General features: G+C 36.0%; 1 protein-coding gene across 1 annotated transcript in view; it reads right to left on the bottom strand.

Annotated features, from left to right (window-relative positions):
* Nucleotides 1-16,910, bottom strand: part of TMEM131 (transmembrane protein 131) — a 93,535-nt gene that overhangs the window by 32,357 nt on the left and 44,268 nt on the right. The window contains 9 exon segments of the mRNA XM_063149742.1: nt 496-604; nt 2,413-2,521; nt 7,504-7,565; nt 8,480-8,536; nt 8,672-8,822; nt 11,440-11,520; nt 12,184-12,306; nt 13,180-13,296; nt 14,202-14,325. Of these exon segments, the coding sequence (XP_063005812.1) occupies nt 496-604; nt 2,413-2,521; nt 7,504-7,565; nt 8,480-8,536; nt 8,672-8,822; nt 11,440-11,520; nt 12,184-12,306; nt 13,180-13,296; nt 14,202-14,325 (933 nt within the window).

Below are 16,910 nucleotides of genomic sequence, written 5' to 3'. Positions count from 1 at the left end.
TTAAGAAAATTTGCAGATCATGTGTACTTTTTATTAGCTAAATCACGTGTCTGCAGCACAAAGTTGTGACAAGGTAAGGTTTAGTTTGTTGGCCGTTAAAATAGTCTGCCAGTTCTGTTGATAAAATAGCACCTCATTCAAAATGTTTTTAAAGTCAACTTAGTCATACTTAGTAAATAAGTAACAAAACCCACGGAAACACAGCGTTCTTCCAAAATTTTGCTTAAAACCAAAAGCACCTTCTCTACCCTTCATATGGCAATAGAACAGTGAATGCAAAAGCAGAAATGTTTTCAATACTGCATTTTTAAAATGTCTCATCTGCAGTCTTCACCTGCTCTGACAAACAACTCACTAAGATCAATTCTAACTCAAGCCTTGAAACCAACTTACTAATGGCTAAGACTACTACATCAATTTGTTTACAAACAGGAATAATCCCCTCTAATTTAGAGCATTTAGTTTTTGAACTATGTTCAGTTACTGGAAGCTTACCCATCCAACACTTCTGCTTGATACGGTATTTCAAGTTTGGAATAGCTCTTCTCTTTTGCTTTAACAGTTATTTTCCCAGAAGACTGTGATGCTCTTTTTGCTTTTGATGCTGCACACACAAGAATGTAAGTTTTTTTAAGCTGACAAAAATTGATCTATTAGGTTATACTAGAATGAGTGGAAGAATAAAACCACAGAGCTAGCCCAGAAATTAATAACCGTGGAAGGAAAAAAGTGGAGCTTAAGGGAATTTCAATAACCAAACTGACATGGTGTAAAGTCTATGAAACAAGAGCTCCCAATTCTGAAATCTTCCCATTTAACACCAGTTAGATGACCTGCCCAATTTACTAAGCTTTTCTACAATAGGGAAGCCTGATTGTTGCTGTCATATAAATAACCTGAACATGTCCAGAGGATCATTTGTATCCAGATGAACTGAAGTCTCCACTAAGAATACGGAATAAAACTATCCCTCTCCTAACAGAACAGAAGCTTGAGACTGCTGGGCCCCTCAATTAGAATTAGCAGTAGAGAGAATCTTAATAATGAAGAAATGAAAGACAAACTAAATGTTGCAAAAAGATAAGTAGAATCCATGTAAGAACTTAAACTACACAAGCACCAAGAGTGATGCTCACAGATCTGCTCCAAGATCACAGAACAAGTAATGGCAGCCTGGTAGAGGTAGTGCCAGAAAAAAAAAAAAACTCAAGGTATTCAAATACTAATTAAGAGAAGCCACCAAGCCCCTAAAGCCCCTGCATGTAATTAGGACAGCTGAAATTGCATACATTTAGGGCTGGCTGCTTCACTGATAAGAATTCATCAAGTCAATTCCTTAAACACATTAAGCAGCTTAACTGGGTATTTTTCCCAGGAACCACCATTCCTTCTGAGATGCACCATATGTTAGCCAGTAGGCCCTCATATAACAATTCCCACCAGCTTCAAAATCTGAATGTATTATCACCTTAGATTGACAGAATTCATCTCTTTCAGAATTATAAGCTAAAATGTACTTCACTTGTTTTAGAAACCATGAGCTATTAAATTTCTAAAGTGCTAATCCATAAATGGTAATAAAAATCAATTCTTTCATCTTTTTCTATGCAACTTCTAAAATTATGTCTACCACAACTATTTCATGTGTAAGATTCCATTTTTAAGCAATCCAGGCAGAAAGACTTAGAGCACCAACTAGTATCTTAAAGCAGTATCATCTGAGTAGTCACCACCATTTTAACAGTTGATTAAAATCTCTATAAAAACAGAGGTGCCTTTCTACAAAGTGTCAGCATAGTATTTAAAGTCACAGTATGTAGGAGAAAAATCACAGAATACCAGGTTGAAGGAGACCTCAAGGACCCCTTGGTCCAACCTTTCCTGGCAGAAGTACAGTTTAAACAGGATGTCTCAGCACCCTGGCCAGATTGATTATAAGCACCCAACACTGCAGAATCCACCCCATCTTGGGGAGATTATTTCAATGGCTAATTGTTTTCATTGTGAAAAATTTTCTTCTTGTATCTAATTGAAATTTCCCCAGGAGTAACTTGTACTTGTTACCTTGTTTGTTAGGATTTCTCAAAAACAAATGTCTGCTTAAAACAAACATACATTTAAATAACCAGGGCCTTAACATAAGAATACAGTTATGTTTATTAGAAAAATTAAGAATATCTTCTCATCTGTATTTACCAGTTGATAAGATACTTGTTCATCATAAACAAAGACAATCCTTTCAGAAATAACTGAAGTTCAGAAGAACTGTAGGCCTTTTCCAGGTAGGAAAACCCCATTTTCTTCTCAAAATTATGAACAGTTTTTTGTTTAGATAGTGAAAATAATCGATGAAACTTCAGTAAGTTTCCGGAAGCACTTGACAAGTTCTAAGAAGAGAGGAGCAGTACTTACCATCAAAGCTAATGCTTGCAACTTTGGTATATTTACTTTCAGAGGCTTTTAACGTAACGGGCTTGAAATATACTGTTATCGCTTCGTTCTGTGGTGTAGGTCTAACACTCTGCAAACAAAATATGAAGCATCTGTAAATAATCATTGCTAACATGCTGTGAAACCTTTCACAGTGATAAAACTGCAACTACATTTGGTCAAGCTCTTGCAGGTCTGTCTTTCCTGTAAGAAAGCAGCATTACAAGTGGTTTTAGAATTTTTTTCAGGTCCTACAAATTACTCAGTCAATATACTGGAAAGTAGGAAACAGTGAGTTCTCCTTGGGGATGTTGAATTAAGTGGCAGTATGGTCAGAAACATATTAATAAAACAGAAACCAAACCTTATTTAAATTAGGATTTAATTTTTGTTCTTAATGCTGCAGGGCTACAATAGCTAGGACATTTGTTTCTGGTGCACTCACTAACAAAGCTGTTAAATGACTTGTGCAACTACCAGAGAGGATACAGACATCTCCCTTGTCTCTAATCCCATGCTAAGTCTGCAGAGAAAAAAATAACTAACTGTATAGAGAAACATTTTGTAGATCTGTGATGACACTCGTTCTACACTAACACCTTACAAGGTCACCCTTTACATCTGAGGATTTACTGTTTTAAACTAAAGAGAAAAGGTAAATGGCCATCACTGGAAGAGCTATTGCGTCAGTCAATAGCCAGAGCTGATTTGTAGAGGTACTCATTGCTGTGCAGCAGGATAAGGGATTCCATGTCATCTGAAGACTCTACAGAGATTGCCAGCAAACCATCTAGATTCCATGGAGAAGCGGGGCATGAAGCATTTAAATGCTCTTATTCTTGTTTTGCTTAAAATTAGGATGGCTGCCATGATTCTTCCTCCCCAGCTGTCTCCTCCTGCTTTAAGAACAGATCAGCTGCTCACATAGCAGCTGTTAAGCCACAGCAAATCACAGGATGCTGCATTAAGAAAACTGAAATGAGTGCTGCCTTACCTTCTGCTGGGCTGCAGAGGTTTAGCACCTGTTTAATAAGCAGCTGAGCCTTTCTTGGTCAGGGAGGAAGGCAGACAGCTAGTGGCACGAACCAATTACAGCTCTTCCAAGCCAAGCTGTCCTTGATTGTAAATTAAAGCCATACAAGTGTGCATAAATAACTTAGTTCTGCAGACCACATGATCTTTAGTGGGAACAAGCAGCACTACTCCTGCAGCTAATGAATAATCTCTGTTAACTCAAGCAGAGGTTTTGTATTTTGGATTTATAGCACTGACCTTTGTCCACCACCATATCTGCATACATGGGGTGCAGATATTTGGTATTTCTTTTCATAAGTCAATTAATAATTATCTCAATTTTCTTTAAAAAAAAACCCTCCTAAGGTAGATGAAATCAAAGCTGTCATAAAGTTCACAACTTCTGGATGACAGAGACAATAAATATTTTCAGAAGCTCTTTTTATGCAAAATGCTTTCTTTAATAACTGGTTTGAAATAATGCTGATTTTCATCTAGTAAATCAAACTGGAAGTATTCAAAAGGACAGCCTGTTACAAAAAAAAAAAAAGGCAGGTTTCAGAGGTGCATCTCTCAAACTACAAGTGAAACAAACCTAGATGTATTTACTCAGAATGTCTACAGCTGGTGAATTTAGTTAAGGAAGGAATTTACACTGTTTTGTTGAAAATTTCTGAACTACATAATACACATTTCCCATTTGTTGCTTGATTAAATGTTATAAAAAGAAATACAAAATTAAGACAACTAGGGAAAAACAAACATCCTTTAGGTATCCTTTCAAATTTCCTCAAATTTCAACCTATTTCAAATAAAGCTCAAGTAGAGTCTGTCCTGAAATATGCATTAAAAACCATCATCAAAACAAGTTCCATCAAGAATGTAATACCACCAATTTTCTCAGAAAAATTCCTAACAGCAACTTTTGTAGGGAAGAATAATTTTAAATAGACATACATCAGTAACACGGGGCTCTCCCACAGAATGACCCACTCAAGACTCCTGACCCTGCTCTGTGAAGACACATTCAATATTTAGCATAACTGCAGAAAATTAAGATCTTAAATGTGCTAAAGGACACAAAGAGGGGCTAAAACTTTCTGCTTTTACAGGAGTTCTTGAGAAAGACTTTGAAGGTTTAAGGACACTTGGGATACATGTATTCTAATAAACTGAAGAGTATGGGCTGGAAGACTGGCTCGTGTTCATCTATAATGTTTACCAGTCAGAAGGCTCCTAGGCCTAGTTTTGTCTTGCCCACCTAGCATGGACAAAAAAGCCCTGTGGCTACAGGTAGCAGATAAAGGCTCGTTCCATTAGTGTCAGAACCATGTCTGAACTGCTTTATTCTCTTTTACAGACACAACTGTCAGAAATTTCTTGGCCTTGTGTTTAAACAGAGAAACACCTAACTAATTAAAGTTCACCTTCTCCATAAAGAATCATCCAGTACATGGAACAAGCTACTGTATTCCTTGATAATTTTGAGATGCATACACCTAAATGTGAAAACACAACACAGAAGCAAACTACTTCTTGCAGATTGCTACGAGAAATTAACCCCTATTCTTAAGTTGGGACAGAACATAATACTTTCTTACACAAACACTTTTGTTTTCAAACTGATACAATTCAGCTTCACTAAGGCTGTCCTGAAGTTCCTGGCTCTCAGGCATCAAATATGATCAGGACCTCAAATTTTGAAGTATCCCTTTGCTTTCAGCAGTAAAACAGGCTTAAAGTGCCATAAGGAAACACCAAATTTACATTATAGAGAATGGATAAAACAGGTGTTCAACAATCTACATTTACCAGATTTTTGACAGAATGGGTTAATTGTTGCAGCATGACTAGTTTATCCAGTCATGAAATAAGCATTACTATCCTTAATAATGGAACAAATCCTAGAAAATGAGGGAGATATTATAAGTAGTTTTAAAACTTGAAAATTATTTGCTTGCTGTTATCATCCTCAACCAGTTTGCTGGACCACAGCATGACTAAGTGCTTGAAGGCAGAACAACAACAAGTCTGGCAACAGTACTAGCAGTCTCTCACACACTGATGACCTGAAGATATTTAGCTCCTCCAGCACCCAGCTTAAACATATGCTAAATATAGCCTTGGCCTTTTCTTCTGACATTAAGATGAAATTTGTCACACAGTCTGTCTCACTACTTTTAAACTAGCTCTAAAGGGTCAGAAGTCTATTTGTCAAGCTTTCCTAGAAAAAAGTTATTCACCAAGCCCCTTCTTGGTGAAATTCTTTATTCTTGCTTTCCACTTTGAAATTCATTGATTGGCACAGCAGTAGAAATTCACCAAGTGTTTCAAAAGCTATAAAGTTTACAAACTTCCCAACAAAGCTGTCCCTTAATGAAAAGAACAACTGACTTGTGATTGTCAGTTGATGTGTTTTTCAGTGTGCCATGTGATACACTGAAAAACACATCATGTCTGGACTTGTGTGGTAGCTTTCTCCTTGCAAAAGTGAGTCCCCAAGGCTTTAAAAATACCAAATCAACTGCTTTGACACACAGTAAAAAAATTATTTCTCTGGAAAAGTTTTGTCATTATATGTATAAAGGTTATCAAGTAATAGCCTTCCATTAGATTGGTATTTATGGTTTACAGCCCATAGTCCAAAGACACTAGCTTAAAAAAAATGGATGGGCTTGGGTCTTTTTTTAAATGGAGGAGTATGAATTAGGCACCACACAACCAGGTAGATATTAGAAATGATACTGATGGTCTGAAAATGTGGTTATTTGCATTGTACACAGCAAGCATATTACACGCTTTAAAAAAAATAATAAACCCAACCAACAAGTGAACTGTCAAATATAAAACAAACTTGCAAGTACAGCTGGAAAAATAATTTATTGAATTTACCAACCCTCTCAATGCAAAAATCATGTACCTACACAGGTCTTTTTGGTTTTTAAAACTCTCTATGGAAGTTGTGCCATAGCTTACAAAGCCATGATTCTTATAGGATCACCTGACCTCATTGTTGTAATAAGCATCAGGACCTCAATGAAAAAGAATCTTTTTGCAGTATACTGTAAGAGTCTTTTGTCTTGAAAATTATTAGTGAATAACACCTTAGCAAGCACTGCAATGGTCTATTGTCACCGTGAAAACTTATCTTCCAGTATCTTAAGATTTTGCTAGATCTCTACTATTAAAACACTCTTCCTCATAGTTGCAGCTTCAAGCTTTATAAACACAGAGATGCTCTCCAAAATCTGAGTAAGGAACCTTTGCCAATCCTTCAGTCATTCTTTTGGCTCCTCTGCTTCCTTTTCAACACTTCAACACTTTTTGAAGTGCACTGGGACAAGGTATAGCTAGCTACACAACTAAATCTGGAAAAGAAGGAAGACAGGAAGGGAAGAAGGAGGAAGTGAGAAAAATAGTGGGCAATGAGAAAAATCACACAGGAAGAAGGCATGAATGAACAAAGGCGGACTACCAGACTAGGACTGAATTTCTGAAGTAAAAACAGGAAGTAGAAAATCCACATTTCTACAATTCTGAAGCTGGCTGCACTTCACTTTCAGCTCCAGTGGTCTTACTGTAAAGGGCCCTAGAGTCTTTGGCTTCTTTTGTTATTTCAAGCAACAAAGCAGATAAATTCAAGAAAAAAAGGGTAATTTTTACAGGCAGCTCGTGAAAGCTACTCTTGGCTTATCTTAAAAAATTATGTTGGGGAACCACTTCATATACTGATGTGTAAATGTGATGAGGACAAAGAATCTTACAGAGACTGTACTAATCTCACCCACTGAACATGAATTACCGTTCTCAAGTTTCCAAAGGTTCAGATATTGCAGGTACAGCCTAAAACTGCTGTTCAGAGCATTCAAAGGAGACTATGATGCAAATTAATTTTAACATGCATAAAAATTATCTGCTCTGCTATTAAGTAACATTTTCAGTCACACATCACCCAGCTTCTAATTCTGACCACTACATGGTAAACCTGTGAATCATCAATTTTCATGAGAAAAAGTAAATCCATGTAGAAAGTTTCAAATTGAAAGAAATGAAACTTACTGTAATTGGCACATCTTTTGTTCCTGAATTTAATAAATGCAGATTTAAAATTTTTGGCAGATCTGTTAAAGAACAAAAAACACACCTGTCTATTAGGCTATTTTAACATGTGAATCTTATATAAAATCATTTACACTAGCTGGTTTCTTATATACCTCCATTGTTCAGTGTTAAAAAGTTATACTAACACGACAGAATAGCCAGTCAAAATCGTTAGTCCCAACAAAATTGCCTTTTTGTGCATTAGTAGGCATTACATACTTCAGCTTACCACTCATATTTCTAACACATTAAGAAGTGAACAGACTAAAAATACTATAATCAATGACTTTTTCAGATGCACCATGTTCAGAAGAAATTACTCTTACTTGAAAAACTTTACATGTTTCAGAAGTAGCATGGAAAAGTTCTTCAGAAACTATCTTTTTTTAATTGAACAGAAGATAAATACTGACTTTTGTCAGCAATAAATCCCTCTTACAGTTTCAAAAAATATCTCTAGCTTTACTACTTTCTGATCACTAGTATTTTTACTTCTTTTTTAACACTAAACAACATTAATGTTAAATGTTAAGCCCAAATATGTTAGAGGCAATTAAAAAAAGATCCTATCATAAAACATTTGATCAAGTTTGCCCACCTTCACTTCTCCCCGTCTGAAAATTATTAAGACTTAGAAGTGAAGCAATTTTCACAAGTTCACAAACTAATTGAACTGAAATGCTTTTCAGACTAACCTATGTGCAACTGTGTAACATTAATCTTACTACTGAACTTACAACCTGGTGTGCAAACCACTGCTTGCTTGTACACACCCCAAGTACTCTTGCATCTGTGCACTATTGTGACCCACTGTTGTAATCTGTCTTTTTAAAAGCATCATTCCACAAGCAACCCTGAACAGGACAAAGGTACTGGGCTTTCCCCTCCCCACCCTATTCCTGATCAATACTTTGAGAACTGAAGACTGGTTTACCTTGTGTTCGTAGTGTACCAAAATCTAGCATTTCTGTTGATGAATAGATTCCTGGTGCTTAAAAGAAAAAATAAAATTACAATTTTCTTATTATACTAAGAGTTAATTAATTTGAATAATAGAAAAAAAAAACCAACCAAAACACGAAACAAACCCAAAAATCAACCAAACCCCAACCACTCTTTCACAAACCTGTTGTAACTTCTACTTCAACAGGCAGAATAATAACTTCTGTGTTGTCTGAGGCATTTGTTTTTATTCTAATGAAGGCTGTATGATTATCTGCTTCTCTTGAAGAAAAGCTGGCTCTCATCACTCCTTTTGTTTCATAGGGAGGTATTTCCTGATAAATAACCAAAGCATATCTATGAGAGTGCAGTAATTACAAAAAAAGCTGTCACACACCAAATAATTACAATAGAAGCATTGAATATAATTGTGTTAAGAGAAAAAGCTACAATAGCAGGAAGAGACAGGCTTCATATAACCAAAATTCCCATTAAATTTATAAAGGATAGTTGTAATCATCTAATATGACACTGATTAAAATTAGGTATATGCAAGAGAACTTTCATGTCCCATTTGATTAAGTTAACAATTCTAGGATTCTAAGTCTTATGTATTCAAATTGTGGTAAAAAAGACAGTAGACTACATTAGCAGAATCTGGCAATAAACAAAAGATAGTCAGAAAAAATGTTGACAGTAATATCAAATACTGAATTTCCACACTGTTTTTTCTCCAAAGCAGACACAGACCATACAGTTTCAGTGCTAAACACAAACTAAACCAGTGCACAACTCCATTCAGCTAGAAGCTTGTAGAGCTTCATGTTTATTAGTCACCATGTAATTTACAAGAGAAAGTAAAAAACTAATTTCAGTTCCTGTACCATGCCTGTTCTGCCAGTTCTAATCTGCATTCAGTGTTTGAAAGACATCTCTTTCTGTATTTTCTGAACACATCTGCAGCACAAGACTAACTTCAGCACTACAGCTGAAATACTAACATCAGACTGTCTTCCTCATCACATTACAGAAGGTCTGAGGATTGGATTTTTCATCGGTTGCTTGGTGTTTGTTTTTAAATAGAAGATGAAAACCTTGACTGGAAATTTTCTAAGGCACAATGACTGCAGATGTATATTTTGAAAGCTGTTGAAAATCAAAGTAAGAAGATTGCAAGTTCTGTTTTTACAGACCCAACATAATGCAGCCATTCATTAATGTATCAAAGGATGTGATCTGACTCTTCCATATGTGTAACTAGGGATCCAAAGCTGGTCAGATCAAAAAATACTCCTGCATGTGCAGACTGCTCCATCCAATCATTCAAACATTTGGCATCAGAACAATTTTATACAATTATGTATATCCATATGTCAAAGTATCATCACCATATCTCAAGTAATTTCTGCTGCTTTGAAGCTTTTCTAACTGCAGTACTGCTCTTCACATAACCAATACAATGATGTATCTGTGTGTTTCCTCCTACTGGTTTGATTTCTTAAAGCTGCCTTATTGTTTTGAAATACCAATGGTTATGTGAAAATGCATATCAATGGGTATGAAAATGGATGGATAGAGGAAACAAGAGGATCAGTCCTTGCCAGACACTGGAAGCTTTCACATGTGAGTCATCACTGCTTTAACTGGCAACCTGGGCAAGGGAAGCCAAAAAGCTTCATGCTCTGAAAAACATCCCCCCTGAGTTCTCCTGACAACCAGGAAGGGGCTATCTTTAGAAGCAATGCAATTTAACCAAAGCAGTGTAAAAACATTAGGACAATAATGTTTTAAAATCCATTTTCATGTGAACATCTAACCCTCGGTATCTGTTTCCACTGCCTTTTTTAAAACGTTGTAATCTGTGTTAATACTTATTTCCTTGCAACTTTTGTACCTAAAACTAAAATACTGCCATTCTAATGGACTTTCTCCAGAAAATAGAAGAATTAAAAATTGTGATTGTCCTTTGTAACTCACTTGGAAATACTCTCCTAAAACAAATATAACTGTCACATTACTGTAATGATGCACTTGAACAAGAGACAAACTTAGGAGCGCAATGGCTCTGAAGTCTCTCCTAGACCAGAAACCAGTCATCAAAAACTCAAGTAATTCCAACTGAAAAGGAAAATAGGTTTTGTATCTAGCTGGACAATACCAATGGTGTGACATACAGCATTCAGCCAAGAACTGTACCTTCAGGATGCTTCTAAATTTTATTTCACTTAAAGATATCAGTATGTGTTACTTCAAACCAGATTTAATGAGCCAGACCACAAGTCCATCCAATCCACTATCTTGTCTCTAGCAGCAGACATGATGAGTAGGGAGTAGCTGCAGGGTATGCATGTAGGAGTATTTCCCAGAACAGTTTCCAGCCACTCTCAACACATGATCTAGGGATTTACTTCAGCTACACACACTGCTGTTTTATTTAGTAGTCCATAATAGATTTTTCTTCCCTAAGTTTGTTTAGCTTAATTTTCGACCCATGTGTGCATTCATAGTAATTTGCAGGAAGGACTTTATAAGTTAAAAAATCCCAGCACCACCAAAAAAGCCAAGACAAATTAAAAAAAAAAAACCTAACCAGCAAACCAAACAGAAAAAGATGTATATTATTTTACTGTGGGTTAGATCCAGCTCACAGGTCTCCAGGACAGAAAGCTCAGGTAGGTGTAATTCATTCTAATGGGAATCATTTTATTCTTCACATTTCAAAACAGCACAGCTCAATGCATATGGCTTATCTTAATTAAACTTTTCATTCAACTCCTACTACCATAATATTAACAGACCCTGCTACTGTTTCCATTTTTATGGGGTATTTTAAATGATTATATGACAAGACACAACATTAGTAAAAAAAACCCAAAACCCAAAGCCTAAGTTCACATCAAAACAAAACCTCCCAAACAAATACAATGAATGCTGCAAGACATGACTACTCACCCACAGCTTTCTTGTACCTCCCTGCTGACCCGTTGGAAGCTCTAAATGGAGATCACCTCCACTGGAATACATTTCTACCACCTGAGGTAGACAACAGGAAAATGTCAGCACTCAACCTTAAAGGGATCCTGTTTACTTATCAGGTATTATCATGGGCGATGGCATAGGTTAGTGACTACTTGATCACTGGAATACCTTACAAATTCACTTCAATGCTGATGCAGCCACTTGCTAGTGATACACGTTATGTGATTTCTAGAGCATTTTACTGTTTGTGAATCACTTAACGGAATCAGAATTTGGTTAGCTAAAGACATCAATCCTGCTCAAACACCAGAATAGTTTCCAAGATTACATACTGGAGTATACTGAAACAACACTGTATGCTGTGCAAACCAGACAGAATAAAGCTAAGAGGCATCACTGGATTAAAAGATCTGTTGCTTCAGTATTTCTCCTAATTACTAGTGAAGTTTAAATCTTTATTTTTCAGTAATAACAAGCCTTTTAAAAATTGAAATTTCTCTGGAAAATCTCAATTTAGGAAATTAAGAGATCTGCAACTATAATCTAAAATGTCTAGAACTGATTTGCATTTGAGCAGGAAAAAAAAATCTTGTAATATGAAATACATGACCTCAAATAGCTCTAAAGTTCAAACAGAATTTTAAGTAGTACCAAAATAAACAAAATTTCCGTTTAATACCATAAACAAGCATTTAATGATTTTTCTCTTATGCTCACCTGCAAAGGTTCACTGTGAGGGTTATGGATATTTATTATAGGAGAGAAACTGCTATTTACAGGAACTCGTGCCCCAATAAATGGGCGCAATCGATAGGGGTTCGGAACTCCAATGCCAAACACCTGGTTCGGAAAAAGAAACACAAATAGCTGTATGTAATTGTTACAGAGCCTAACATGCCCACCCATTTCAGCAATCCACCATAAAGTCTTTTTGATTATAGAATACTTATGATTAATTCTTTAAAACCAGTATCATACTAAAGCTCTGAAATAAAGAAACTGGTTTAGTTTGCAGCTAAAGGCTATTCCTAATTTCTGCTAATTACTCCTATATACACATACAGTGAAAAACAGATAATCAAAAAGCCACCTTTTTTTCTGACCCTCTAGAATAGAGTGCCATAGATAGATACCAGCTAAAGGCTAAAGAAATAGGAAAGGTGCCTTTAATCATATCATTATGAAACTATCTATACTGGGAAGCATTTTTGTTGGTTTTGTTTGCAAAACATTGTCATGGTAAGAGCTATATTCTTTCAACAAGAGGATTTCTCTCATTTTTCACTTATTGGTCTCTCTCACCTGTCTGAATTATCTTTCTGAATCTCCAGTGAGTAATTTTTTGCCAGCTTAATGAATAACATTGTCTTGCCACCAGATCAGATAAGTAAAAGGCTAAAAGATGAGCTAGATCCCTACAATGAGCCACTAAAATAACACATGCAATAAAGGTATTGGAAGGATTTTAAATCCTATGTAATTTCATTGATCTGGCTTACAGTACTGCCTTACTGATCCTTACAATGGTGTATCTGCATTACAACAAACAACAGGGATGGAAACTTCTTCAACTGGGTTGATGGAAAAAAATCCCTCAAAACCAACAACCCACTACTACTATGCAAGTATCCTTGGACGGTTATGCATCTCATAATAGACACTGCTTTGTCTGATTCACACTTCACTTTTCTGAAAAGCCTGTAATTCTCTTACCTGATAAGTAAATACCCCATGATTAGAAGTGTTAATAAATAAAGTGTTCTCTACATTTCCCACTACTCTTGCGAGGAAAACTACATCGAAGGACGTATTTCCTCCTGGAAGAATTTTCTGGAAAAAACAAAAGCAAGCAAGCAGAGGGATAAGCAAAACTGTTTACTGAATAAATTGCATCATGCAGATGAACAATAGTTTTTGTGATGCAGAAATCCTCATGTGTCCTTTGTGGAATACTGACATTAGAATGTCAACAGCAGATTTGGAAAGAAAAAAGTAGAACTTCCAAATAAATGGAATGCATAAACTACTAAAAATAGCAATAATTTCGAACTATTATCTATTGTAGGATCACATTTAATTGAATTTTTGTACTGAATTCTGAATTTAGACTTCAGCTTATCACAAAAATATTTTAGACTGACAGTTCAAAGGTCACTGGAGAAATGCAACTGCTACAAGACTTCCATAAATGCAACAGGTTGCTCATCGCAGACAGGTTCTCTGAATTCTTTCACATTAACATGGCTCTTGCTAAGCCACAGGCCCTGCAAACAAAACTGAAACTAGAGGACTCTAGTTTCACAGCAGTGTGGTTAGCAGTTAACCCTGCTGACAACACACTTTTGAACATGAAAGTTCCTGTATCACAATTACTTACAGCTCTAAGTACACTGGAGTAACTACTGCACACTAACACTACTTCACATGACTCAGAATATTCAGAAAATTTATAGGAAGAGTCTGTTTCTGTAAGTGCTCTGAGGAAATGTACTCACTTCAGCAACAAAGGAGATCTGCTGTTAAATCATCAATTATATATTTCCAACATAGTCAGGACTCCTTGTGTTTCTGTGCTCAGTTCAAATTTGCTCTAATATGAGATGAAGAACTGCAGTATTTAGTATTTAATACTTCTAGATATGTAATTATTGCAGTAAGTCACTCTTTTAGAGAAGTTTCCATTCAGATTTGAGAGAAAGAAGAAAAGCTAATTTTGAGAAAGTAAAATAACTTACCCTATTTTGGAAAAATGATGCATGAAAATGTGATGTTGTAGCAGATATTGATACTAATGTAATTGTTTCTTCTGAGCTAGGGTTATGTAGGTAAACTTTTTCCATTTTTGGCATTCCAACTGGCCTGTCAAAAAAAGAGAGAGAAAATATTTACAAAGTGTCAGAAATCTAGACAATAAAGCATTGGACTTTTTTTGCATTACACCAAATAGGAGAAAAAGTGATGAGCACTGACAACAGAGCTTTGCATTTAATGCTTTTCTCAAGTAACATATGTATATTGGACCTGTAAGAATGACTTAGTTAACATATTTTCCATTATTTTCTTGCTTACTTTTCCTGAAGGTTAACCTAATGTTGTATCATGCTCATCAAATTCTATTGTCAGATTTTTACTTCAGAATGAAAAGAAGCAGAGTTTTCTATTCCTATGCTAGAACTTCTAAATAACTATCTTAAGACAGGGTGCACACAGCAACTGAAAATAAACAGAACACACATTAGCCAAAAGTCTAAATGCAAATTTTTTTTGATGATAGATTATAAGTTGTCTTACCCAGAACTTTTCTGGTACTATATTTTATAATACATTCTACAGAATTAAGTATGCAGACATGTACAGCAACCACTATTTTATTTCTATATTTATTTGAATTAATACCTTAAGTAAAAAAAAAAAAAAAAAAGGCTTAAGAAAAATTCTAGAATTTAGGAACCCTGAAAGATGGAAGTCCACAGTCAACCACCCAAGTTTTCAGTAGAAGACATGCTAACAAATTCATTTGACACAAGCTTTTGGCTAGTTTCATTTTGCTTACAACAGCTGAGGTGACAATAGATGTTCCTGTTTCAGCAATTATTTTTCAGACTTTACTGTCTCTTCAGACTTTTTTTCATGCCTTTTAACCCATACATCTTAAGTATCAGCACCAAAGCACTAATAAAGCATGCAGTTTACAGATTAAAAACTGCTGCATTTTGAATTCTGGAATTCAAAACAGCTAACTCTTAACCTTCAGGCTACATGTAGTCCCTGTAGGTCTCTCTCCCATGTCACTTGCTCCAAACACTGCAAGGACACCCAAACTACTGATAAGAATTACTACCTGTAGTAGCTGCAGTGATGATGACCAGAAACAGGCAGCTGTTCAGCCATCCTCAATTAACCTTAGCAGACCACATTAATATGTGCTACTGCAGTTTTTCAGCTTAGAGTGGGGTGTAGAATATATCTCAACAGATAAAGCAATGTAACTTTATTGTAAATTAAAGGCTCTATTGAATGGAGAATTCGGTGAAAATAAACACACTATGCCACAATTTATGAAGTGATCGTGGTTACAGAACCTCCTACGCATGAAGCAGATGCTAAAGACCATGTAATTAATTCAAAAACACAATTATTAACCATCAATAAACGACATCATCACTAACAAAAATATATCTACAGTTTGCCACTTTAAAACTCTTAGCTTGCTGAGTTCACCTAATTTCATATTGCTGTCAGCAAACCCTTCTTTCACTGTCAAAAAATCACATTTTGACTTTTCTAACTTTACCAGTGACAGAGACCAGAATTCCTCTCACCTTTCAAAACCTGTACAAAACCAAATGTCCAGGTTAAGCCCTAACAGAAAATACTTCCATCTCTTGCTAGCATACATGGCGACATCAGAAAAGGAAATAGTTTATCAGCTCTGACCTTTTGCATTAACTACTGTAACTGCTATACTGTTGATCAACGGAATTAAACAGTAAACCTATGCACCTGTTTTTTTGCTAGGAAAAAGCTTCCCAGATCAGAGGAATGCAAATGAAAGCCAGCCCTCCAAATTTCCTCATCTCTACCCTCACTTCCACCAAAAATCCCACCATAAAAACAAACATGCAAATTCACAACCAAGAAAAGTGTCTGCTGATAGGGAGTTACCCAGCACTCCCTGAATTACAAACACACTGCTTCAAACACTCTTTCCCTGACATCACTACAGATAGCCTTGAGTATTTTATCTGTTGGGTAACTAAGAAAAGCAGAAGCTTCTATACCAGTCAACATTTTTGCAGCAAATTCCTTGTTTAGACAAAGTGGTCAACCTTAAAGCACTACCCAGATTCTACCAACACCAAAAGTTTTTAAAAATACGGAAGAAATTAAACAGTCAATCTCATTCAACACTGAAGAAAGCTCTTGTAGCCTGAAGATCAGCTGTCTGTTCTGTAGTTCCCACTACAATTTTTCACTCTCCTTAGTGGAAGACATGCTCCCAGTGCCTTAGTGCAACTCCTTTGCTTGCCACCATGCAGTTGTTGGGTACTTCTCCCCACAAAACGTTTAGCAGCTCGTCAAGAAGGGGAAATAATCCTACTCTGTAACAAAGCACTCAGTCTTCATATGAGGACTTGACACCAAAAACGAGACTCAAACTGAACAGTTCCTTCCAATCACAACAGCAAGAAGAAAGAGATGAGTAGATCTTAATCAGTATATTACATATGAGTAAATGATGCAACTAGTGTATCATCTGTGGTCTCTAAAGAGAAACAGCTATGTACTGAAAACTGAACATCAGAGTTGCTTCAGTGACACTTATGATGCACACTTAAGTGTGTGAAACATCACAAAGCCAAGAAAATGATGCTGAATGAAGTTGCAACAGCAAACCACCAGTCTGCTTATGTCAGAAAGGCAGTTTGCAAATAAAACTCGTT

Source organism: Melospiza melodia, chromosome 2, assembly GCF_035770615.1.
Source record: "Melospiza melodia melodia isolate bMelMel2 chromosome 2, bMelMel2.pri, whole genome shotgun sequence".
In the NCBI taxonomy this organism is placed as follows: Eukaryota; Metazoa; Chordata; class Aves; order Passeriformes; family Passerellidae; genus Melospiza; species Melospiza melodia.
The sequence above is the reverse complement of the archived record's forward strand: the minus strand, read 5'-3'. Positions and strand labels throughout refer to the sequence as shown.